This window comes from Drosophila subobscura, chromosome O (genome assembly GCF_008121235.1).
Source record: "Drosophila subobscura isolate 14011-0131.10 chromosome O, UCBerk_Dsub_1.0, whole genome shotgun sequence".
NCBI lineage: Eukaryota > Metazoa > Arthropoda > Insecta > Diptera > Drosophilidae > Drosophila > Drosophila subobscura.
Window position 1 is genome coordinate 19,566,712 of NC_048533.1, and position 25,776 is coordinate 19,592,487.

At 48.7% G+C, this 25,776-nt stretch overlaps 2 protein-coding genes across 30 annotated transcripts in view; one reads left to right on the plus strand and one right to left on the minus strand.

Annotated features, from left to right (window-relative positions):
- Positions 1–25,776, minus strand: part of LOC117896198 (heterogeneous nuclear ribonucleoprotein R) — a 55,896-nt gene that overhangs the window by 22,230 nt on the left and 7,890 nt on the right. For 26 of the 29 annotated variants that reach the window (XR_004649010.1, XR_004649009.1, XM_034804319.1 and 23 more), the window contains one exon: positions 18,145–18,228. Coding sequence is in view for 24 of the 29 variants with exons in the window: in XM_034804319.1 (XP_034660210.1) it covers positions 18,145–18,228 (84 nt within the window). In the remaining 5 variants the exon portion in view is untranslated. Of the gene's footprint in view, positions 1–6,194; positions 6,581–8,727; positions 8,733–8,991; positions 9,671–18,144; positions 18,229–25,776 lie in introns of those variants that run through there. The other 3 variants (XM_034804299.1, XM_034804301.1, XM_034804300.1) reach the window with 3 other exon arrangements.
- LOC117896202 (putative mitogen-activated protein kinase kinase kinase 7-like) lies at positions 18,377–20,221 on the plus strand. The gene is made up of 6 exons (XM_034804329.1): positions 18,377–18,472; positions 18,530–18,826; positions 18,882–19,061; positions 19,114–19,255; positions 19,315–19,526; positions 19,593–20,221. The coding sequence occupies exons 1-6, from the start codon at positions 18,431–18,433 to the stop codon at positions 20,172–20,174; spliced, it is 1,455 nt and encodes a 484-aa protein (XP_034660220.1). The 5' UTR covers positions 18,377–18,430; the 3' UTR covers positions 20,175–20,221.

Below are 25,776 nucleotides of genomic sequence, written 5' to 3' on the forward strand. Positions count from 1 at the left end.
AGGGTTCTTCTGCCCCAAGCCTCCTTCTTCCCTTGCCAAACTATGAGCGTAAAACTCTGTGTGTGCCGTAAGTGGAAAGTGTTGGCGACAACCGCAGGCGTGCGATGGAAAGCCGCGAGGGCTGAGGGCTCATCCTGCCTGCCTGTCGGCCTGCATTGTGCGCCTCTCAGCAGGCGGTGTGCACTGAAAATGTGCAGGAAAAGCGTTTTTATCGAGCCACTGCCAAGGAAATGAATAATAAACACGGGCAGTGTGTTGGGGGGTATAGTTGTGGGGTGATACTGTCAAGCGTAGCCCGAATACGTGAAATTCCATTAGTGGAGTGGAGGAGGCTCTAGAACATTTCGATATTTGCAGAATGGCTTCACGTACGTGGAGTTCCCTTGGTGATGTGTCGTCTGGGAGTCTGAGAGGAGGTTTGTAACCCTCAAACGATACAGCCATGGGGGAAGCCAGAATATGTAGAATGGAAATTCCATTGGAATATATCGATACATATTGGATACATATCGATTCGCAGGGTTTCCCTGGCTACAGGAGATTGACAGACAAAGCCATGACCCGCACCGCTGCTCCACCAATATCATTATAAATTCCAAAAAAGAATATTGGAGACTTCCTCCTATTCATTCCCAGAGCATTCCCATAGAAGCTATTCAGGTGAGTGGCTCTCGACGGACCTGACCTGGACCCATGCTGGTCTGTCCTAAAACCGCTTTCAATTTGCAACACTTTTTTTGTTGTTTGTTTGTTTGTTTTATTTTTTTGTTTACTCTGCGCCTCTGCTCTGCTCTGTCGTCATTTTTTATGCATGTTTGTTGTGGCAACAGGGTTGCCGCTGCCACTGTTTGCTCGACTGTGGCAACTCTGTACTCGCTGCACATGCAAAAAACCAGAATTTGCATGTTGAAGAACTCTTTCATTTTGTGTGTGTGTGTGTGGGGGTAAAGGGGGTATTTTTTGTTCGTTGTGTTTGCTGTTTGCAGGCAGTAAAGTAAGGGACCCGCTCGCTTGGCTTGGTAACTACCTCAATAAATTTTATGTTGATGCCGGCGATATGCGCAAACACACAAACACATGGAAGAGACACGCATACAAATGTACATATCCTGCCCTGCACTTGTGCCGGTTAGTTACACCCTCAGCACACTCTGGAGAACGAGCAAACCACCCTCCGCTAGTCGGGGTTTTTTTCCGGTTCTTTGCTCACTTTGCAGGGGTGGAATTCCAGCATTGGGGCACTCATGGCTCCTTTGCCAAGAGATAATGCCTGGTGTAAGGTTAGTAAATCAGCGATATGACAAATCGCCGCCGCGGCAGCCGCAGCCAGAAAAAAACCGATCGAAAAGAGGAAGACCGATTTAATGCGACTGGAATTCTGACTCTCTTTGAATAGGAGACAAAAGAAAATCAAAAATTGCTGATAAAGCCAAATAAATCGTTTTTGCCACATTCGCTCTGTGCGACCGGGCGGCTCGTCGTCTGACAGACAAAGCGTCGCCAGTGGATGTCTGGGCTAGAATTACAATTCCCATTCCAGTGCGAGTCTACGACTCTACCTCTGCCCTTCCACCACTTTCCACGTACCAAAGACCGAAGCCAGACGACAGAAACTACATGGGCGCTGTCTGGAGTTGGCGGAGTTGGGGCCCAAGTCTGGGGTTGTTAGCCATGCCATCGAGTGCAGTTTGAAGTGTTAAAGTTTCAGGCTTTTTGAAAGGTGAGTTTCAAGAAGCTGCACAAGGGCACACCAACTTTCCCCCAATGAGTGGGGGGAGTGGGCTTTCGTGGCTATTTAAATGCTATTGCCATGGCGAACGGCGACAACAATGGGGAGAGGAGGAGACAGACCAGAGAACCGGAACAGTTGTGTGGGGGGAAATGTACAGCATGGCTTTGTGTAGCTATTGATTTTGAGGGGGCAGATGAACCGACACGGCTAGTAACTCCTTCAGTTAAGCCGATTTAAGGCACACAAATGTGTATCTCGAAGAGTAACTGGAAGTGCAGACCACACCGGACCAATGCAAGCCAGGAGCAGGAGCCGGAGCAGGTACCGAACGGAAGTGTGGCAAATGCTTCTTGTAATTTATAGCCCTTAGACGGAGTGGGGGGAGTGGGTTCTGGGACGGCCAGTTGGCCGCATAAGTTGCAGAATTTATGGCACTGCGACAACGAACAAACTCTGCCGGCAAAAGTGCAGGAAAACTAAGCAAATTAGATTGAGGCGACCAGGCGGCGGGCAGGCGCAGATGGGGAAGACCCAAGGAGAATATTAAAAGGGAAGAAATTCAATATAATTTATGGTAAAAATTAAAGTGGGCGCCACAACCTCTACATAGACTTTATAGGAATTTAAAGATTGCTATGGCTATTGCTCCTTACATTATCGTTAAATGTTGCCAAAGCGACTAGTAAATCTATGGGTTTTATGGTTTAAGTATCACGAAAAACAGAGCAGACACTCAGTCACTTGGTCCTGCAAGGTAATCCGAGTCACAGTCCGAGGGACACAGTTGCCCCCAATTGCCGTTGTCTGTTGCCAAAATCAAAGCTATCGTTGCAATAAGTTGCAAGTCGAGTTGGGTTGAATAAACAACGTGGCATGCGCTGCAGTTTGGTGTGGGGTTTTGTTGCCAAGAAACCAATCAGACGCTATTTTGTTGGCCACGTCACCAGGGGCGCACCAGGCGCCGCCATAAAATCGGGGTGGCGGTGGCAAAAGAAAATGTTTTCAATATTTGATGCTCACATTTTGTGGCCGCAAAAGTGCACTGCACGGATGCCGTTCGACCGCATCAACAAATGAAAATGGCGGCTCCGATTGGGTCTGGTCTCTTCCGGCCACTGGAGGGTCAGTCACGTGTTTGTCCAAAGGGGGTAAGGGGAGCTGCAGAGCCCTACCGGATTCACTGCATTGCGGCAAGGGAACATCCGGACGGACGGACGGACGGACGGACGGACAGTTGTATGTGCAAACATTGTCTGAAGTACGAGTAGTATTGTGTCCGTCTCTTCTCTGTGTGTGTACATATTTATGTGCTGTTCCACTTGCCAAAATATCTGAAGGAGGGGGAAAAACAACGTTGTTCGTTGCCTGCAACAGCAAATAAAGGCGAGACAGAGAAGCGGCGGGCAGGGGAAGACACACGCGACAAGCGCAAAATGAAAATTACACAAAAGTTTTCCAAAAGAAGAAAATGGCGTGCTTTTTTATGGCTGTCAAAGATGCCCCCCAGGAGCCAATGCCGTTGCAGTGGCAAGCAAACTACAAACAGTGCTGCAAGGAACACCAAAAAAAGAGTGGCATTTGGAGAGTTGGCCAAAAAGGCAGGGGCCAGGCAGCAGGGTGCTTGCCGCACATTCCACACGATCCTCCGGAAACTAAACTGCGCTTTTTTGTGCGCAACGTGCCGCCCGGACTCGAACCCAGCCCCCAACCAAATCCAAATCCAACACAAGCCGAGCAGAACCGAGTCGGGCTGTGCCATGCCCCAAAGTGGCAGGTTCCCCATAGTTTTCCCGAATTAGAAAAGTGCCGGCTGCAGGCGCCTCTCAATTGCAAGCCAGCAGGGCACTAAACGAGTCTCTGGTTATACTCGGTGCATAATACGTTTGCATCTTTTAGTTGTATTTTAGCATATTTTATTATTTTCAAAAATAGGCTGCTCCCAGTGGCCTCCCGCTGTGGTGCGACTGTCAACCCAGTGGGTTTGGGTGGGGCAGGGGAGACGACACCCAGGACTACTAAATGGAAGAATATCCTAGCGCTTGGAAATGCCTTTGCCAGTGGCGCAGCACCCGCTGGCTGTGGCCTGAATGTTGCATAAATTGTGTGCAGCGCTAAAAACTAATTGCCAAGATGGGAAGAAAGATGGAAAAGGTAAGGAGAAAAAGGAATACAAAATATAAAAAAATATGCAAGAAAGGAAAATATTCAAAGGGTAGTGCTTGGGGACGAGTAGAAAATTAAACAAATAATTACTAAAAATAACTAAAGATTTTCCAACTTTATTCTAAATTTATGTGCGATCTTCTTTTGCTTTTGACTAGCAAAATGTGAAGAAAAATCTAAATTGAAATTACTTAACACAGCGCCCAAGTCGAATGCAAAAGCCAAAACGTGTTTGCCGGCAACTGTCAAGTCGCCCCTCAGGCCAAAAGACCCAACCTGCTTGCCTGCTGGCTTCTTGCCTCCTCTTGCCCCTGGCAGTGCGAGCGTGTTCTTGCTGAGCAAGAGTCATGCATCATGCAACACCCAAACGAAATGAGAGTCGACGACTCCATGCGGCTTTTGGGGGCAACAGCAGCAGAAGCAGCCGCATAGCGCGACAACATGAAAATACAAAGGCAGGCAGGCGGCGGAGAAAACATGGCGAAGCGCCAAATTATGCGCACATGCACCAGCAGGCGGGGTTGCTGGGGAGTGGGAGGACGAGGAGGAGCAGAGAAGTAGGAGGAGAAGACAGACAACAGAAGAAGAAACGGAAGCAAGACAAGAACTGCAAATAATTGCAGCAACGTGTGTGCTGTGTGTGTGTGTTTGTAGTTGTGTGAGAGTGTGGCTCACTCGCTCTTTCTCTCTCTCTGCTTTTCTACTGATTTTCCTTATTCCTCTCTCTTTTTTACTCTGCCTCTCACCTCACCAAAAAAGAGAGCGCATTGCACTCGAGAGCTTTTGGCGCTTGCTGCAGCAGCAGCAGCAAAGCTTTTGCGGCCCCCATGCCTGCAATGCTCGCCGGCCGGTTTTCAAAGCTGTAAATGTGTGCGAGTTTTAGTTGGCATGTGCAAATGTTTGTGTGTGTATGTTTGTGTGTGGACGCCATTTGGTTGACACGTGGCCGAAATGGAGCCCAGGAAGAGGAGCAAGCTTTCCCTTCCATACCGAATGCAGTGCTAAAACAAATCAAAGGAAGAGCCACAAGAATATGAAGCTGAGGAAGAAGCGAACGCGAATGCGAATCCCACAAATGCCCAAGCAAGGCAACAAACAAACAACAACAGAATAAGCGCACGAACCGAAATTCGCACAGTTCCAGAGGCAGAACAAACCGGTTTACCACTCTCGCACAAACATATACTCGCAGGCACCAATACTCTCGCACATGCACAGAGTAGAGTAGAGAGAGGGGAGAAGCGGTTCGGTTCCGACTTTGTCTGGACTTTTCTTTATTTTAAGTTCACTTTTTAATGATTTAAGCAGCGGCGTCGGCGTCAGTCAGCGGCGTCGGCGTTGGAGCAAGAGAGAGGCTGAAGGGAGAACGAACACGATGCAAAAGGCAAAAATCAAAATGGTGGACAGGCATGGCAGCATGAGGACCAAAGGAGGCGGCTGGCGGGTGCCAGCAGTGGGGCTGGTTGCCAAAGAGCGGAGGGGCGGGCGGAGACCACTAAGAGGTAGACTTCGACGACGACGCTAGCAGCAGCGTTTAATGCGATTGTGACGACGTTAAATGCATTGCCACACACACACACGCACGCGGCACTCACAAAGAGGAACAAGCAAAAAAACCTCATTGCTGCATCTGTGTGTGGGGCTCTAACTTCAGTGTATTGAAAGAGGGGGCCCACTGTAAGTGTGTGTGCGTGCTGCAGTGTTGAACAACGCTGCCAGCCGATACCGTGGGCGTTGTTGTCGTCTGTTTTTATAAAATATCAGCATCAGAAATATCAGAAAACACCTGAACGCACATAAAATGAATTTCGTTTATTTCATGGCATGCGTCAGCTGTTTCTTGCCTTTGGAATTCAATATACAATACATATTTAAATGTAGAATATATACTGGGCGCAATTTCTAATTTTTGCACTCACACAAATATACAGAACGAGAGAGGCGGCATGCATATGTACAAACATACAGACATACAAACATACATATATTGTATGTTGGGGCCTGGCTGCATTCAAGAGAATCAGCAGCGCAAAGAGGAAAAAAAAGTATATAAAATGCCGTCGCTTTTAGTTCCCCACCACACATCGGAACGTACTAAACACTCACTCGCACTCACACTCACACTCACGCAAACGAACACAGTCACTCATACAGATACTGGCACTTGATGGGATTGCTATTGCTGTCGCATGTCTGTATGTGCATACATGGGGTATGTACATATAGTATATTCGCACTAATCGCAAACTGCAGTTTCTTTTTGCCAAGTGTATCTCAAAGATGCACAGACCGAAATTACCTTTTTTTGTGTGGGGTTGCACTAAAATATTCACAATATTAATTCCCTTCGTTGATTTGGGTTTCGCTCAGAGTTGAACTACTATTTGTATGTGTTGGATTGGATTGAATTGGATTTTGTTGGGTTATTGTTGTAATATTTGCGTTGCACAATTTGTTGCTAGATTTCTTGCATTTTCTACATAAAATATTTCTATTTACGAGCTAGATACAAATGTATCTATGTACTTTTATGAGATCACAATTGGCCGTGTTGCCGTTGCCGTTCCGTTACGTTTCGTTTCGCATGCCGCGCGCGCTTACCGCCAACATATTAATAAATCTCGCGGTGCGCTCGGCGCTATATGGGAATTTCTATTCTTTTGGATATTTTGGCAAGCACTTGAATTCCGATTCCGATTCTGATTCTGTTTCCGATTGCTGCTGCAGCCACTGCACTAACCGATTCCGAGTGTTTGATTTTAGATATTTTTGTTTGTGTTTTTGGGGTCTTGGACTTGGATTTGGCCAATAATTCCTGCGTGTGGCAGCCGCGTTGTAATAATGGCGGCGGACGGCTACGTCACCGGTTCTCCTCGGTTCGGTTCTTCGTCTGACGCTCGCTGCTGCTCTGTGCGCTGCTGCTGCTGGTCTTCCGTCGTCACTTGCCCCGTCCGTCGCACAACAAAGCCCACAAACAACTTTGTGGAGTCGCAGTCGCAACAGCAGCAGCAGCCGCAAGTCGTAACGAAAGCTGCAGCAGAGACGACGGTGGCGGCGACAAAAATGCACACACAGAGGCAGAAAGAGAGCCCACAGTGCACACTGACACTCTCTCTCGCACACAGACGCGCACACAAACAGCCCAACGGACGGGCAAAAAGTTTCGCAAAAAAAAAGCAGGAATTGAGAGAGAGCGCAAGCTTCAGGCAAAGCAACCAAGAGAGCGCGAGAGCGGGAGAGGAGAGAGATAAGCAGCGCGAGTGGCAGCAGAATTTGCACAACAAAGCGAATGGCGAAAAAACATGCTGTTCTCTCTCACACACAAGCACGCACAGGCATGCAAGCTTGCTCTCTCTCTCCCTGCGGAAGATCGCCGTCGTCTCTCTGGTGTGTAGGCATAAAATGCAAAGAAAAAAACCACGAGCAAGTTTTGTCGCGTGTGGAAGCCAAGTATAATTGTGTTCTTTATGCGGTTTTTTTTTCTGCCATGTGGAACGCGTTACAATCTTGAATCTTTTGCCACGAAAAAAAAGTAAAAGCTGGACCTGAGACTAAGCCACACAAAAGGTTAAATTGCTAAGAAATAGGCTAAAGAATGCACAGTTTTGGCCCACAAAGTAACTGAAAGATACTCCGGCGACGTTCCACAATGCCATCCACACTCACACACACACACACAAACACATTAGGAACACAGAACCAGAGAGGCAGACAAAAGCGAGGAAAAAAATACAACACAAACTTTGGCCGAACATTCCTTCAAAGGGGTTAAAATGAGCGAAAAACAGCAAAGGCATGAATGCCATGCCATGCCATGCCATGCCCAAGGGCTGTGTGTAAAATGTAGATGCTGTCTGTAAATTTTTGTACAAGGCAAACCGTCGAATCGGTAACTAAAATAAACGCATACAGTTGCAGCAGCAGGGCCGCACACACAGATACACGGGGTATACACAGATGCCGATACAGATACACGGACACAGCGGACACACGGACAAAACTGCAGAGAGATTGACCGAACTGGACAGTGGGACAGGGACGAGAGCGAGAGAGTGAGGGGCTCAGACAGTTGAGCGATAGTGGGGAGTGGGTAGGGGTTAAGGACAGAGCCAGGGCCGAAACCAGCGCCCACGCGGCGTATCTCTGCGGCCGGAGCCGACTAGTGGGCTCGCCCAATGTTGCTGTTTTTGTCGTCGTCGTTATGGCCATCGTTATCCGGCTTTTTGGTCATGAACTTGTGGGCTTACTCTCCACCAAGCCCCCCACACACACTAAATCCACAACGCCTCCCGCTTCCCACATCACACGTCAAGCACCAAGGTAAGCACAGTGCAGGGCTTGCACGTGAACATCTCAAATGCTTTTTCATTCAGTTCTCCCTCTGCTATAGTTAACAAACAAATAAAAACTAAATAAGAGCAATTCTCTTCAGCACTCTGCTGAGTAGCAGCATTTGCCTTTCAATCGAAATTGTGTGGCGAAAATATGCAGAATTTATTTACTTTGCGGAAAAAGTTAGAGGAGCTCTCAGGTTACACAGAAGAGCCGGTACGAGTATGGAAATGGAAACCCTGAGAAGAAACAGACACAGTGGGTGCTAACAGTAAAACAGCTGAGTAACCTTAGAAGTATCGAGGGAATTTGTGTGCCAATTTACCGATTATTCCAGGAAAATATGAACCGCTAGCCAGGCTTGAAAAGCACAGCTTAGCCAGCTCTTCTAAGAAACCCGATTGGTGATTTTAAATAAGTTTTTAAAAGTTCCGGTAGAAACAATCGATAAAAAAAAGCAATTTCAATACCTTCAAGCCAGGTTGCATTTCGTAATAGACTGACAGAACGAATATTAGAGGGAAATAAACTATATTAAAATTCTCAACCAGCCTTGATTTGAAAAGAATTGGCAGATATTCTAGATCTCATATCTTTACGACCACCAAATGACTATCATTATGTGTATGTGGAACTACTTTTTGGACTCTTTGCACAATAAACGTGGAATAAAGATCTATATCTGTCTATTTACCGAAAAGGTGTGTCAGCCAGAGGGCTGTCTGGAATCGTTTATCTCTTTCAATTGAATTGTTAACACTTACTCAAAGGAATTTGTGATGTAGCTTCCAGTCGAGTGTCGAGGTATCTCTGGCTTGGTGTATCCAAATGTGTAGAGTATCCAATTGGCGCTGTAGGTGTGTGTGTTAGATATTTAATCCGAAAATGTGCTAAGCTATATTTATGGGAATTTCTATATTTATTTAGTTAGTGTGTGTTTGTGTGTGCTGTTTCTGTTTCTTTTTGCACTATGCAAAGAACTTCACTGGATTCACTTTGGTGCACTTATAACTACAATATCTAGAACGTGTTTCGGTGCGGTTCGGTTCGGTTTTGACGTGTGCGCGCTAAAAGATATTTTCACAACACAACTTTCGCGCTATGCCGCCGACACGTTGCGCGATCTGTGATCGCCGGGAGAGTGAGAGTGATGCAGAGTGCAGTGCTAAGGTGCTGCTGCTGTTCTGTGTACAGTAGAGCGCCAGTACGACGACAAGACTGATGATGATGATTATGACGACAATGATCAGTCACCGCACTCACTCGCCGTTCTCCGTTCCACGCTCTCTCTCTCTCTTTCACTTTTTGCTAAAGAATGCAGTCGTTCCTTTTCGCCTGTCTGCCTGCCTGCCTGCAGTAATTGCAATCAGCGTTGCATTCGCCGCCAAACTGATCGCCGACGCGACTCTCTTGTGGCCTTGTTGCTGGGGGCTGCGGCTGCTGTTGCTGCTCTCAGTCCACAGATCGACGATCGCTGTCTTCTGTCCGCTGCAGCTCGGCGCAGGAAGTGCACGACGAAGCTTCGTCGTCGGCCGGAGAACAAGTTACGAGCTCTCTGCACTCGCGATCGTTTCCCGTTCTGCAATCGGCTGCAGTTGCTCTCTCTCCACTCTACTGCTCTGAGATTTGCAGTGCGTTGCTCTCCCTCTTTTTTTGCTTTTTGCTTTTTGCTTTACTGGGGCGTGTACCCCGCTTGTGTGCGACGGGAGCTTGAGCTTGTGGGGGGGCTTGAGCGAACGTTGCAGTTGGTCCAGAGCCGTGCCGAGTCGTTTCAAAAGCTTTCGAGCTGCACTTTCGCTGGCACTCGATCGCGTTCGCGCGTTACGTAAAGCGGGTTCAGGAGTTTTGTTTAAAGCTTTTGTATGATATGGAGGAGAGGGTGTAGGCACATCACATTGACATTAAATTGCAGTTTCAATTGCAATCGAATTGTTTCGTTACGTTTTGCTTTGGGGCTTAATTTTGATTGAAATTTAATGTAGTTTCAATTTGCTTTGCTGCTTTTGGCTGCTGACTGCGTTTTGGGGTGGTTGACTGAAGACTGGCACTGATCCAATCCCTGGTACAATCCAATCCGAAAGTTGATTTGCAAATGCAGTTTCTCGAATGTAAGTGTGTGTGTGTGTAAACGCAGTCTCCACTTGTGTGTGTGTGTGTACTTGTGTGTTGGTAGCAAAAGTCGTTTGCTCTCACTGGTTAAATATTTAATTATATAACTTTGATTGTTTTTTGTTGTTTATTTCGTTAGCTTCTTCACTTGATGATCATAGTTTCCACTTGGCACGGAATAGTATTCAATATGCACTTTTAGGTTGAATTTCGTTGTCTTCATTCGATTTCGATGTCGAATTCGATTTCGATGTCGATGCTTTCTTTGTGTTCAGGTTGTGTTTGCTTGTTCACTTGTTAGAAATTGATAGGTTTTGTATTTAATTTTAATGCATTTCCAGACATGTCGCTGCATTTTCGCGTGATTTTACAGTTTGACACGCTCGCCCATAGACACACTCGTACTTTATCCGTCAGTTGATTATTACTATAATCAAGTTTTATTTTAGCCTATGACTGCGTATTGGTATTTATTTATTATTTTATTATTTATCAGGGATTATCGTAATTAGAAGCGTCGTTTGCTTGTGATCCTTCTTCTGCTCTCACTGGTGCACTTAATCATATTAGAATATTAGATTATTGGGAAAGATTTACCGCTATTACCGTTATTATTCAATGCAGCAAATAAAGAAAAAACTTAAACAAAAACTGGCAAATGTTTGCTTAAATCTTTAAACACTTATAACAAGAAGTTTTGTGGTAGAGACTGTAATATTTGGAATTTTCTATTGTTAGATTTCGATTGCTGGATTTTTGATGGGGTTGGTCGCTGATGTTGATGATGGTTGAAGGTTGAAGGTTGAAGATTGATGGTTGCCGGCTCTATTGCTGATGTTAATCCAAAAGTGTGTGAAGACGTTGTATGCGCGGACTCCGTGTTTTAATTCGTTTTCGTTGTTTTGCCAAAAGTAAATAATTTTCCAAAAATTTGAACTGAATTTGAGTTGAATTTCGGTTGAATTTTGCTCTGAACTACTGCTGATGGCCGGTTGCTTTAACCGTTGGTGTAAAAAGTTCCAGATTTGTAATTGCAATATTTTCGCATGGTCGTTTGCGCGTCCGCGATACTTGCGAGTGGAGTGGCGTTGAGATACAGATACAGATACACGGCTGGGTAGTCACTCAGCCTAGGTCGCAGTCGCAGTCTCTGTCTCAGTCTCAGTCTCAGTTTGTTCTCCGTTCTCAGTCACCGTCTCCGTCGTCGCCTGGCTACAGCTACAGCCACAGCCACAAAAAAGCTTGCAGCTACACGCACACAAATGCAAATTACTCTCCAGCACGGAGAGAGAGAGAGAGCGCACAACACACACACGGAGAGAGGCGAGACAGAGAGCAAGAGCGAAGAGCGAAGAGCCTTCCTTTTTGTTTTGTTTTTCGCATTCGCAGCGGTAGGCAATTGCATTTGTATTGCAACTTCTCTCGCATCCACACACACACACATACAGCAGGGACTGCCTCCCTGGCCAGCGTGTGCATGGGAGAGTCTGTGCTTTTTGTAGTTCTTCGCCCCAGCAACCACCCAGCCACAGTCGCAGCCACAGCCTTAGTTGCCTTTTGCGATTTACTCAGCCGTCTGCCGCCGCTGCCATGAATTTCTTTGCCGGCTTCTCGCTCTCTCGCTCTCTCTCTCTCTCTCTCTCTGTGGATTCCACTGTCTCTCTTGGATTTTTACACATTTTTTGTCATTCCGATTGACCCCTCCAGAGCCGGGCTGTATGGATGCCACAAGATGCCCAACAAAGTCGCGACCGCCGATGCGTTTTGTCGCCCTCTCACTCTCCGGGGCTCTCCTCTCTCTCTCTATCGCGCTCATTGCATGTGTTGTGTGTGTGTGTTTGTGTGTGTGAGGCATGTTTGAGGAACATTTCAATTAAGTGCGATTCTTCTGCTCCCATAGCATACCGCCGGGCAACGGCCAATCCGTTTTTATGATCCACTCGCTTCACTCGACTCTGATTGCCTCTTGCCCCCTGCCATTGCCGTCCAAGTTTAATTAACTCGGGAGTCACGGACAATGCCGAGCGACAAGTAAAGCGTATCTAGATGCCGCCGATAAGATCTATTCTGTTCGCTCTCTCTCTCGTAGAATCGCATTTTGCCAACTCAATTTGTGGGCCAGCCAGCCCAGCCAGCCAGCCAGCAGGTGCGATGACCGTCAACGGGAGATAACATTTTGCATATATTTGGGCACAGATTTGATTAGGGTAGGAAATGTGTAGAGATCTATAAATGGGAAGATGCAATTTACTAGAGAGGAAGATGGCATTTAGGAACTCCCAAAAGCTGAGCTTGTTAATGATAAAAAGCATTCCTTAGGCGTTTCAAAAACTGCACTAAAATCTGAGTTCATTCTTGGCATTTTGCTGAGGTCAAGAGAAACTTCAAAAGGATCGAAAGGCTTTACTTTCCTTCATTTGTAGGGCAGAAAACGAAAGCCAAAACGAAGTGAATGCTGGGAAGGAGAGGCTGAAAGAGAGGAAACCGCTGGCTGCCGATGACCATCAGCATCAGGAGCATCATCAAGGAATCGGTGGCATCATCAAAAACGATGGTCCGAGCAGCAGCAGCAGCGGCAGCCAACAACAATGTCCGTATCTGTGGCGATAACGCAATTTTGATGTTGAATCCTGTTTTTATTCCCACAGTTTTGCGAGGCTTACATCTGACGGGGGACGTGGCGGCCCCGCAGCACCGCAGCCCCGATGTGGCAGCAGCGGTGGCAGGGGCAATCACGGGCGCATGGTCATCATCAAGGCGATCGCTCTGCCCGCGCCGCTGCCTTGGTCTCAAAATAATAAGATGACATCCAACACTTCTGTGCTGAGGCTGAGGCTGAGGCTGAATCCGAGGCAGTACCAACGCACAGGCAAGGGGCACACAGCAGCTCGTCGCTCGGCAATGGCCTGGCCTGGCCCTCCCCTAGCCTTACCCCCATATGTGCTGCTGCTGCTGCTGCTGTTCCCCTTGCAACCCCCTGCCAAGCTGCTGTCGCCACCGCCGCCGCTGCTGCTGCTGCCAGCAGCAGTCCGTTCCAAATATTTTTATATAAAAAAATATTCCCATTTTTTTGGCTCGCATAATAAAACTTTTTCTGCATGCTTTTCATTTCCTTCGAGATGCCAGGAGAACCAACAACAACAGCAGCAACAGCAGCGACGCAGACAGCAGCACTTGGCTGCCACACAAAGGAAGATCACCACTGACGGCGACGCAAGGACTTGTCTGCATTGAAATGAATGTAGGTAGAGGTACAAGGTACGAGGTAGGAGCTACGAGTCCAAGTACTCATCCCCATCCTCGTCCTCGAATGTACCTGAACCTCTCCCCGACTCACGACTCTCCGACTCTCGAGCGGAGGATGGACAATGTCCAGGGGCCGAAACTTATTGAGCTCCGCTGATATTTTCAGTTCTTCTTGTTTCCTTTGCTTTTGTTACCCCGCTCTCTGCACTCCCCCTTCCGCCCTGTCCACTCTTTCGCTGTCTCAGCTTTTTATTGCCGGTGGTTGCTCGGCGTTCTACTTACGGCTCCTGTTGCTGTACCAACTTTTGCTTGTGGAGATCTTTGATATTGCGAGTGAGTTTAGAAAACATTTAGGGGGGGTATAAGCCGCGTGGGTGCGACCATGAAGCATTATTTAAGGAGGTGCCGTCGGGCGCGCACTGAACATTTAGAGACCAAACACACCCGAACGCCACCCGACGGCACCTCCTTAGATAATTGCTTCATGGGTGTAAGCTTTCGAGGCTGAATCTCTGCCTAGAGATAAATCTGCGTTGAATGAGTGAGCTTCAATGGGTTCTACATATTTTTAGATAAGTCTTTCATAACTCTTTCCTAACCCATTTTAGTGCTGCATCAAGCACAGCTTTTCCCTAGGTGCTTGGTCCTGCTGGAAGTTGTTTTCCCAAAATCTTAGCAAGCCAACGCAGGGACAGCGACTGGCTCGGCCACAGGAAGTGGCCAAAAAAAATGAGCCACGAAGCAAGGAAACTCAATGCGACATTTGCATTTTTAATGCATACCCACACGTACATGGAACGCTGCTTTTTTGCGAGTTGATTTTGATTTGCGTACTTCTTTTTCTCGATCTTTTTATTTCATTTTTTTGTCGGACTGGTTCGTAGCGTCTAATTTTTTTTCCTCGCCGATGGTTCCTTTTTTTGCTCGGTGCTTTTTTGTATGGTTTTTTGGCAAAAGAAAGGCGGTCGCTTGACCATCTCCTGCTCCTTGCTCTGGCCATTGTCTGTGCCGCGGTGTCACCTTCGAGCTGCCAGAGCCCAGAGCCTGACCACGCAGACAAGACACAAGGCGCGGCACGGCACGGCACACACAAAAAGCTAAGCAGAAAAGCACACAGAGCAGAAGCAGCAAGCAGTATCCTTTTGTGATATATGAGTAAGTTGTACCTGAAGGATGCGCTGAGCCATTGAGCACACACACGAACACACACACACAGGGGAGGAGACGGCTGCACCACCAGCAGCATCACGGTCATCATTCGAAGCTGGCTGGCTTGGAGTTTATCATTTGATATCGAGCACAGCGTGATTATATTGTGGATGAAATAAAATGGGTAAGGGCTGAGGCTGAGGATGAGCCCGATGACCGCACCCGTGGCCTGGACAGCCTGTGCACCCCTCGCACACCCAAAAGATCTCTCCCAAGAGAGAGGGAGAAAGAGCAGCAGCCCTCGCCCTGATCGTCTTGGGTCGTGGTCTTTGTCTTATGGCCATGGCTGGTGGGAAAATTTATCTAAATTGTCGATGGCGTTCGCTTTTTTTTTTGAATTTGATTCTTTTGCAAAAAGGATTTATCTTTCTTTGGGCTTTTTTCTCTGTATTTATTTTTTGTGTCATATTGTGGAATGTTTTGTCGTCACTTTTGGACTGAAAAAAGGAAGCAGCAAAAAAAAAGAGCGATGCGCCAGTCCATAAATTAAGCCCCGGGGCAGGATCAGGAGGGGACAGGGGACGGGGGACACACAACTGACAGGCGAGCCAGGCGATCGATGCGAGGAAGTAGAACAACAAAGCGCCGGCAATTGGATGAAGGTGTTAAAATATGAAGCGCCCTTGTGCCGCATCTTGGGGGGTTCGATTGGGCAGCGATTGCCGGGGCAACGCCTGAACCGCTCCAAAGTTGAGCTGACAAACAAACAGAGGGCGGGGAAAGCGCGCGAGTTTTCCCAACAGTTTTCCAATTAGCTGTCAACAAAAAAAGCAGCCACTTGACGTTCCACATTCCACGGGGGTGGGGATGCAGGGGGAAAATCAACAAACTAAAGCGATGGCTGGGGCGGGGGATTTGTGGGTGTCGCGCAGTGTGAGGTGCCACACCATTCGGCAAAGGGCTGGCAATTATTTTGAACGAACTTCGCCCCAAGAGGCTGGTCCTGGGTCAATGTGCGACAATTGCCAAGCGGCGGGAATATCGCGCATACGCCCCGAGCCCCGCTCCTGTCTCTCTGTGGGTCAAAGCGTTCTCAGGCAGCCGGATCGTGGTGCAGATTAAGATCCATTGAAAGTAAAACAAGCCACAGCTGACATGTGCGCGAAAAGGGTAGAAGTGCAGGGAGCAACGCATAAATCTGAGCAGTTGCAACAGCAACAGCAATTGCAGCTGCGGCTGCGGCACCGCTGCCCGACATCCACGCAATCAACGCATTAAATCAATTTTAACTTGGCCTACTTTCCGCTGCCATCCATATCCACATTCACATTCACATCCACATGGGGCGAGGGGTTCTCGCTTCTCGCTTCTCGTCTGCTCCTAAAACAAAAGCACAACGGCAAGCGCGGACCCTTGCCAGCGTCGAGGCAGAGTGGCAACAGCCGTTAGCTGCACAAGAAGTGCCTGACTGCAGCCTGGGAAAGATGCAGGCCAGGACTAGCGCTGGGGTTGGGGTTGGGGTTGGTGTTGGGGCAGGGAGAGCTGGAGCTGGAGCTGGAGAGCCCATTGAAATGCAATCTGCGCACAAATGGCGACGATGGCAGCCACACTTTTAGTTTGGCCATTTATTTGTACGGATATTTGTTTGCTTTTTTTGTTGTTGTGTAGATGGTTAAAGTGCGGTAAGAAATGCGGGAAATTTCAGCCATATTTCGGGGCAAGGGGCAGCTATACACATAGCAAACTATCTTTTTGGGATGGTGTAGGGTGGAACAAAAAGATAATAAAGGAAAAGAAAATAAAGAAAACACTAAGAGACCACAAAGAGAGAATTGTTTACTCAACTTTGCATTATTTCAGCCACAAAGATGATCGTAATTTCCCTTTTTTTCTCTCTCTAGAACTCTGTAAAACCTTTCAATCGGCAGAGTAATTCGATTGAGCTCTGTGGCACTTTTTGCCATAAGCCAGGCTCTCCTCGGTGCAGCTCGGGGCACTGCAACATATTACATGGCCATTTACTTAGCCCATTAATTCTGCAGTCGAAAATGAAAAATATGAAGCGAGGTGCTGACACGGCAAAGGGCTGGCCAGGCGAGGCAGGAACCACATGCAGCCGGCAAATATGTGAAACGTGGCGCGAAGAGCATGTGCTCCAGTGCCATGTACTTGCATTTGCATTTGCATTATGTAAACGCAGCCAGTCGGGGCAGCCAGCCAAAGTGAGGTTGGAATGTGGTTTACATAAGCCAGGACTGGACCTACACCAACAACAGCAGCAGCAGCAGCAGCAGCAGCGAGGCTGAAAATGAAAGGAGTGCAAAGAACTCGGCATGGGATGGGTACGGGGTACGATGGCATAACTTAATGAAGAGCCACTGCTGTCAGTAGCTTTATGTAACGATAGACATTTGTGCAATCCAAGCAGAAGACCTCGAAGAGCACACGAGTGGAGTGCAGCGTCATCGGGGTGTAATGCGAGCCACAGAATGGGGCAGGACGGCCAATATAAACAGCACTTAAATGGTGTAAGGCAGCATCCCAAGCTAACAATAAATGGGATCATCTACTGATGTCTTTCCTTCACCAAAGATATACAAAATACTTGCAATAAACTAATGAAAACGAGAAGGGACGTGTGAGACGCTTCTTACGCGTCACAACTTTTATACCCGGCACTCAGTACTACATCTGCACTTTAGCGGTTATTTGTCCAATTTTACATTTTTTCTTCATCTGTCATCTACATCAACAACACTACTCACGCCAACACGCTCCTTTAGCTCGCCACCCTCCCCTAGAAACACACACTGCAGAGTCAGGGCAGAGGCAGCGGCAGAGGCAGAAGCAGTGACGTGTCAGGGGCCAGGCCATAAACAGCGCGAAGCAGAGTGTGAATGCTGCGGGACGGGGTGGGTTTGGCTACTGCAAATTAATTTCTTCATTGTGGCTATAATAATGATCCAATCGGATTCCAATTTGGTGATCTGATAAATAAGGTCATTCCCTACGGAATGGCGTTTTTAGTTTTCTGTTATCTTCAAAATTGTAGATTTGGGAGGTTTTTGCCTTTTTGCGGGGGCGGAAGGGGGCGGGGCTCATTTTTGAAATACACTGGTTTCAGTGTGAGCATACAGCAGTCTGGTGCCAAAATTTGGTGGCTCTAGCTCTTATAGTCTCTTAGAACTAGCCGACAAACAAGACGGACAGACGGACGGACGGACAGACGGACAGACGGACAGACGGACAGACAGACATGGCTCAATCGACTCGGCTATTGATGCTGATCAAGAATATATATACTTTATGGGGTCGGAAACGTTTCCTTCTGTGCGTTACATACAACCGTTATGTGCACAAATACAATATACCCTATTTACTCTTCGAGTACCGGGTATAATAATCTCACTCACCGGCAAAGTCATGTGGTCTGGACAGAGGGCTGAACATGTCCTGGTTACAGGGCCGATATGAGCCGCGGCCCAAGTTTTTGCCAGCTGAAAAGATACAAAAAAGAGAATCGAATTAATAATTGCTGTTGTGGGTAATCGATAATAGAAGTTTGTGATTTTGGCAGCTACAGTGGGGGGTCACACCAAACACCAGATAAGGGGGCTTATCACGATTACGAGCCATAAACAAATACGAGAAGAACCGCCGCAGTTCTTGACTCACTCCCAAAGCGTAAAGACTGGAGAGATGGCCACGAAATTCGATTTCTCAGAACTGCAAATCAGCCAGGTGGGCACATCAACTGCCTTTGTTTAACAACTAAAACTAACTATAATAAATGCACAGCGGCTCGGCTGTGGTGGCTTTGGTGCGGTGTACAGGGGTCGCTGGCGGAGCCAAAAGATCGCCGTGAAAAAGTTTTACGAGCGGATTGAGGAGAGCATAGAACGGGAAATCACACAACTGGCGCGAGTGGCACACGAGAACATTGTCAAGCTGTTCGGCATGGCCACCTTTAAGGATGAGACCTACCTGCTGATGGAGTACGTCGAGGGTGGCTCCCTGCACGACTTCCTCTACGGGGCGGTGCGCAGGGAATACACCGTGCAGGAGGCCACCAATTGGGCGCTTCAGTGCGCAGAGGTTTGCATGGCTCAAGGAGTACTCGGAGTACCATTAAATGTTCTCCTCCCCTTAGGCTGTGGCGTATCTCCATGCCATGACCCCAAGGCCAATGCTGCATCGGGATATCAAGCCCCACAACATGCTGCTGACGGGCATTCCGGGACGCCTGAAGATCTGCGACTTTGGCACTGTGACGGACATGCACAGCTCCATGTCGAATGCCCGCGGCACACCGGCCTACATGGCACCAGAAGTGCGTAGTCCCAGCATAAGCAAGGACATAGAATTACCGTTTCCCTTTGCAGGTGATCATGGGCAGAAAGTACACGGACAAATGCGATGTCTACAGCTGGGGCGTCATGCTCTGGGAGCTGATGTCCCGCCGGCCGCCCTTCAGTCACATGGAGAATCCCAACCAAGTGGCAGTGATGCTGGCCGCGGGATTGGGTAGGTTCGAGCATCATCCAGCTGCCACTCCTCTTTCGATCTCCTGCTTCGATCCACAGGCGATCGTCCCGACATGGATGCTGTGAGAGCCGACTGTCCCGAGGCCATCAAGCAGTTGATCAGACGCTGCTGGAGCAAGGAACCCCTGGAACGATGCTCCATGCAACAAGTTGTCAAGTTCCTCAACGACATGGGCGTCTCTTCTGACTACAAGGACTTTGTGTATATCCTCGATCAGGACACAGTGGCCGTGGTCACCGTACGCCAAGAGGTAGCCCCCAAAAGGCATAATTGATGTGTGGAACTAGAGGCTAATCTTTCCCTCCAACTCTTGCAGGGACACGGCTCGAGCAGGCGTCGTGTCGTTCACATTTCCTTCTGGCGTAAGCGCTTTGCGAGCGCAAGGCTGAGCTTGCCCATTGCCGAGCGGGAGGCAGAGCGAGTGGCGAGGCAAACGGAACGGGAGACCATCAGGGCGGCTCGGAATGTCAGCCGGGAGACGGTTCGAGCTGCACAGGACACGGGCAGGGAGACAGCGAGAGCTGCCGAGGACGCTGGCCACGAGATCGCCAGAGCGGCGCACGATGCCGAGCGGGAGACAAGACGGGCCGAAAGGGATGCCGAGCGGGAGACTCGGAGACTGAAGGAGGATGCGGAACGCGAGGCGCGCAGACTGAAGGAAGATGCCGAGCGGGAGGCGCGCAGACTGAAGGAGAATGCCGAGCGGGAGGCCCGTAGACTAAAGGAGAATGCCGAGCGGGAGGCGAAACTAGCACTCGAGAAGGCCGCGCAGGAGGCCCGCAGAGTGAAGGAGAATGCCGAGCGTGAGGCTAGACAGGCCAAGGAGAAAATTGCCGCGGAGGCCAAGCGGCTGGCCGACAGAGGCAAGAAGGTCCTGAAGAAGTTTCGCAAATTCTAATGCCCCCGCCCCTTATGCTCGTACTGATTAAAAATTCGTTATGCTAATGTGTGGAAAATGATTAATAATGCTGGCTGCATGCGGAGAGAGAGAGAGAGAGCGAGGGTCCTGTTTGATCTCTCTCCCCCCTCCTTGTCCGCCGAATCCTTTCCCGCAGCGACGCTGTCTCACGCTCGTCGCACCAATGCAGATGCAGAATCAGATGCAGATGCAAGCTGCAGGGGTAGGCCTATGAAAAAGCTTAGACTGCATTCAGCACGAAGGAAGCGAAACGAAAGGAAAGCAAAGGAATCGAAAGGCAGGGCAGGGCAGGGCCGGGCAGGATTTGAGTGAACAACAAGAAGGATGACGGCGGACATGACAGCGAGAGAGCGAGGAGTGCCAGCAGTAGGGTCGGAGTGGGGAGGAGTACAGCCTGTACCAAGCGGTGTGCGGTGCATTGCGGCTCCTGGCACAGCGCGACTCCTTTGCATTGTGTTTCCTTTTCTCATACGTTTCTATGCATGTGTGTGTGTGTGTGTGTGTGTGTTGGTGTGTGTGTGTGTGACCGGAAACTGCCATTTAAAGTGCATTTTGGAGAGGAGTCGCAGTCGGAGTCGGAGTCTCTCTCAGTGGAGAAAACGAAACGGGCACGGAACGAGCTTCACTTGTGTCCCAAGTGAAGGAAAGAACTTTACCCCGCTCCCGCCCCCTCTCTGTCACGTCTTTGGCCCTGCCTAACCCCAGTCGCCTCTCTCTCTGGCTTTGGTTTGTCGTTTTGTTTTTATGCTCCTCCTCGTTGTTGTCGTTTCCCTTGCTGCTCCCGCTGCTCCCCCTCTTGTTGTTATTTCTGCATGCCATCCAAGCCAGCTCCTTTTGTGTCGCGTCCTCCTGCTGTCCCTGCTGTCGCCTTGGAGCCGACACGTGTAATCCAACTCCTTTTAATTACATTCAATACCCCCGGCCACGGTTGTCCGTCCGTCTGGCAAAGGTGTTGGCAGGCAGTTGCCGCTGCCATTTGCTCCTCGCTCCACTCCAGCTTTAACCTTCTGCCCAAATATCGATTTTCAGTCAGCTTTGGCTCTGGCTCTTGGGCTCTTCGGCTCTTACCAATCGCCAGCCCCTTGTAAAGGCCAACGAGGTGTTAAAACATTTTGTAAAAGCCAAGATTGCGGCGATACTCAGCCTGAAATGCATTCAAGTGTCACTAATCGCGATCGGCAGGATCATATTTTGCATGCAGATTCAAGCTGCAGCTCAGTGCAGGGCAATGTGGCAAGAGGCAAGCTACAAATGTTCTAAAAGAAGTTGCATAGCTGCATGGTGCTAGAACTCTGCAAACATCCACTTGAAATCGTTGTCAAATGCAAGGAATTCATAAAGGAATTTATTGCATATTTTTAATGCACATTTGTGGGCTCTAATGGATTGATTTCTGCTCCAATTGGTACTCATATTTAATAGTTAGGATCGTTAAAAATTGATGAAATATGAGCAGCGATCGCGGTAATATCAATAGCTATGTCGGAGAGGCGAAAGAAGTCGTAGATCGATGGCAAGATCCTTTAGCTTGTTGAGGGAGGAACGATTATTTCCCCACTTAAATAAGAGTTAACTAAAAGCCAAACTCTGGCTACAAACTCTACAATTTATTGCGTAAATTAGCATCTGCTGGCTGCAAAAGCGCCCACATGCAATCCTTAAACATCAAATGAGAACTTTAAATTTGTACGCTCGGCTTGGCCTCAAGAGGCGCGCTTTGTGTGTGTGTTCGTGCTACTCTGCTTGAGCCATTTGGAATTTTCCAGTTGCCAGACAGAGGCGGACGAGAGGCCAACCAGCGCATTCAGAGGAATAGGTCAGTACGGCCGAGTGAGTGAGTGTTTGGGTGAGTGCTTGGCCCCGCCCCGCTCCCCCCCGGTGAGTGCGAGAGTGAATGCATTCTAAGCTCTCAAGTGTGTGTTTCATGTTGTAATAATTTTGTGAGTTAAAACAAAAGCAAAACGGGAGCGCGACTGGCTGCTGCCACATACAACACATCTGTGCACGAGTGCCGCATGCATGTACCTTACCTACCCCTCAACTAACCTCAGACCCTTTCGCTTTTGCTATCCACAATATGCATTGCCCATGCCCATGCCACACCATGACCGTTGCGATGCAGTTGCCTGCTGGCCGAGGTCAATGACAGCGCAGAAGGTCAAACGAACGCACCGAGAACGGGAGTACTAGGGTTGCCTAGGATAAGGACTTTGGCAGGATATCGCTGATATACGACTTCGATTTCGCACGCTGAACACACTCGCCGACAAAGTTTGAAGCGGGAAGCGGGAAGCGAGAGGAGAAGCAACTGCAAGTGATTAATATCCCCCCCACAGATGCACGGCAGCTGCTGCCAATGTATCTCCTAGATAAAAGTTAATTTCTGCTCCTGCAGCAGGAGTCCAGAGTCCAGAGTCCGGGGTACAGGCAGGCAGCTGATGAAATGTACGCTCAACTTCCGCTGCAAGCTCCTGCTTTTTGGATTTCTGTACTCTGCTGACCAGAGAGTAGGAAATCTTTTGTAATCGTCCGATAACCCCGACGCGACTGCAGAGAACTTGAAACTCAACCCTTAAGACCACGAGAGGAGAAGCGAGAAGTCTCTGGGGACTGGGGATGCTCGATGCTCGATGCTGGAACAATGCCAGCGCGAATGCAATGCAATTGCATGTCCAGCCTAGCAGGATGCCGGGATGCCAGTCGATGCCAGGCAGGTCCTTGCCGGCAATTAGAACGCCGATGGGCAGGGTTCGTTCCATTTTTTGCTGCTGTTGTTTACGAGTATTTACATATCAAAATGGCATTATAATGCGAATAATGGCGAAGAGGGATCGAGCGGCTCCTGCACTGCAATCGCTTGCCTTGTCCCCTGCATCTGCATTCCTCTTTTGTGCACAGAGCAAGAGCGAGCGAGAGCGAGATGCACGCAGAATGAATCCTTTTTTAATCCATGCACATCTTTTGTGCCATTGAAAATAAAGAGAGAGAGAGATGCGATGCAATGACCGAACCAAAGCGGCGACCGACGGACCGCGCATCGAACAACTTTCAATTCAAAACGCATAACGAACCGAGCAAGGAGCACATTTCCATTGTGCAATCCGACTGACTGACAGACAGGAAGCAGGATAGGCCAAAGATGAAATTAATACGCATAAATTACATGCCAGATAAAGCGAAGATGCGACGACCATGGGAAAACATTTTTGCCATGAATGCAGAGCGAGTTTCTACCTCTCCAATGATCCACAATTGCTGGCTGATAAATGGCCTAACTAAAATCAATTTAATTTAATTATTATTCCATGTAAATGTCGCACAAACAAAACAATTTATGCATTGCCAAACAATTTATTTAATTGCCATTGGAGCAGCAGAATGAACTTCCGATGGCAGACATGGCCAACTGACACCCAAAGTTGGTGTTCAGGATGAGCCAGAGCCTAATTAAAACTCTCGGCACACAAATCCAAAACATTTTCCAACTTGTTCCCTTTCACATTATGCAAAAGTTGGGGCCTGAAATGTTGCCACATTGCCACAGCTGAAGGTAGGGAAGCAAAAGAGAGGGGAAATAGACTGCAATTTGCAGAACTTCTGCCACGAACACGTACTGAGGTCCTCGCTTGCCGGCCATTCCGCTTCCGGTCTGGGCTTGGGCTTGGCAACTTTTGCTATTGTCGTAGGTCCTCGATGCCAGGGAGCACAAGTCAGACGAGTCGGCCGTCTGGTCGGGTCTGCTCTGGCCTGCTCTGGCCTGCTCGGGCTAGGCGGCCACTTGCCGCTGAAACCTGCCGTAGGACACGCCATATGCGAAGAAGGACAACAATTGAATTACAAAATTATTTGCTGCTGCTGTCGTCGTCGTCCTCATTGTTGTTGTCCACGTCCACGTTCACGTCCTTTGCTGACTTGAAGAACTAGTTGTGTCTCGACGACACAGGACATTGCTGGGTCTGTGGCAGGGACAGGGACAGGGACAGGGACAGTGGCAGGGGCTGAAGCTCAAGTGCCACTTGGCTGGGGCAGAGAGAGGACATGTTTTCTAGAACGGAAATTAGGTGACAGGACGCGGAGAGCGGACACAAGCTGCTCCTTGGGTCAAACTTTAATTGCTGCTTTGTGGATGTGTCTCTCTGTGTGTTGTCGAGGAAGTTGTTGGCCTGTCAGAGGTTTTTGCTGCTGCACAAAATAAAGTTTCGCTTTGTGGCAAATGAAGATTGATTTGACGGCCAGCCAGCCAGCCAGCAGAACCAAAAGAACCATCACCAGCAAGAGTATTTGCAACTGTATCTCTGGCAAGCGCACAATGGGATGCAATTAGCGCTTCTCGGTTTGCCCGATAACACTCGTGGCCCATTGAGAATTCGGAGAGAAGAGCGAAGAGCGAAGAGAGAGAGCAATGGCTGTGTAACTGTATCTGTGAGTGGACCGCAGACTGTCTGACTGGGCGGCGCGCGAGAGTCGCGTGTGCAATGCTGCAAAAATGTTCAAATACTCTTCTTTATCTTTTTTTGTTGTTTCTCCGCTTTCTGGTGGCTGATGCTGTTGCTGGTGGTTTGGGTTATCGTCTGGCTGTGGCAATCATAACAGCCCGAGGAGGAGCAAAGCCCGAACCGCACAAAATGATGCAGAAACTGTGTGGTGTGTGTGGAGTGGGGTGCGGCTGCTGGTGAGGATGACGAAAACTGAAACGAGCCGAAACGCACGAAGATTCCATCCAAGGTGCATTAAATAGAGGGTAAGGCTGTGAAGGCTCCAGGTTGCGGACTAAGAAGAGTTTACTTACAAGGTGAAGTCTTCCCCACAGGCAAGTCTCTTTCTATCCCTTTCTAGCGCTTGTCTCTGAGCGCGTGGTGAATCAGCGGACGATTTCACCTTGCAAGCAAATTCACCTTAAACTGCACATGGGAACGGGGTGCATGCAAATAGCCAGTGCATGCCCGCTCTTTCGGATTGCCTCACCTTCTCTTCAATATATGCATATGCCTTGATTCGCTGCATGAGGATGAGAAGATGAGGAGGTGGCTGGCTGGCAAAGGGAACGGCAGAGGCAAAGGCAGCAACAGCGGCAGCGGCAGGCAGTGACGACGACGACGACGTCGACGACTTTGTGGATTTTGATTCTGGGTCATTCACCCTTGACAAAAAAAAATGTTTTGCGCTGTGTGTTAGGCCGCTTTTGTGTGTTGCTGTTGCTGTTATTTGCTTTGTTGCTGTGCTTTCATCCCGCTCCGCAGCCGCTTCCTCCACGTCTCTGCTCGGCTCTGCTCTGCACTCCATTCCCGTCTGGATTCTACCATTGCCGCACGTACAGGCATCCACATTTGGACTTTTATTTTTCCTTATTTCACTTTATTTTTGTTGTATTTTTCTCATCTTTTCTTTTTGGGAGCCATGCCAAAATGCAATCCAAAGATCAGAGGAAGAGCAGCACAGAGCAGACAGAGCTGATTTGCATACATACACGTGGCCGTGTCTGTGTCCATGTCCGTGTCCATGCCTGTGTCCATGTCTGTGTCCTGCTGCTGTCCAGCCGCCTGTCTGTTTGCTGCTCTTGTCATTGTCCGGCATTGTCTAC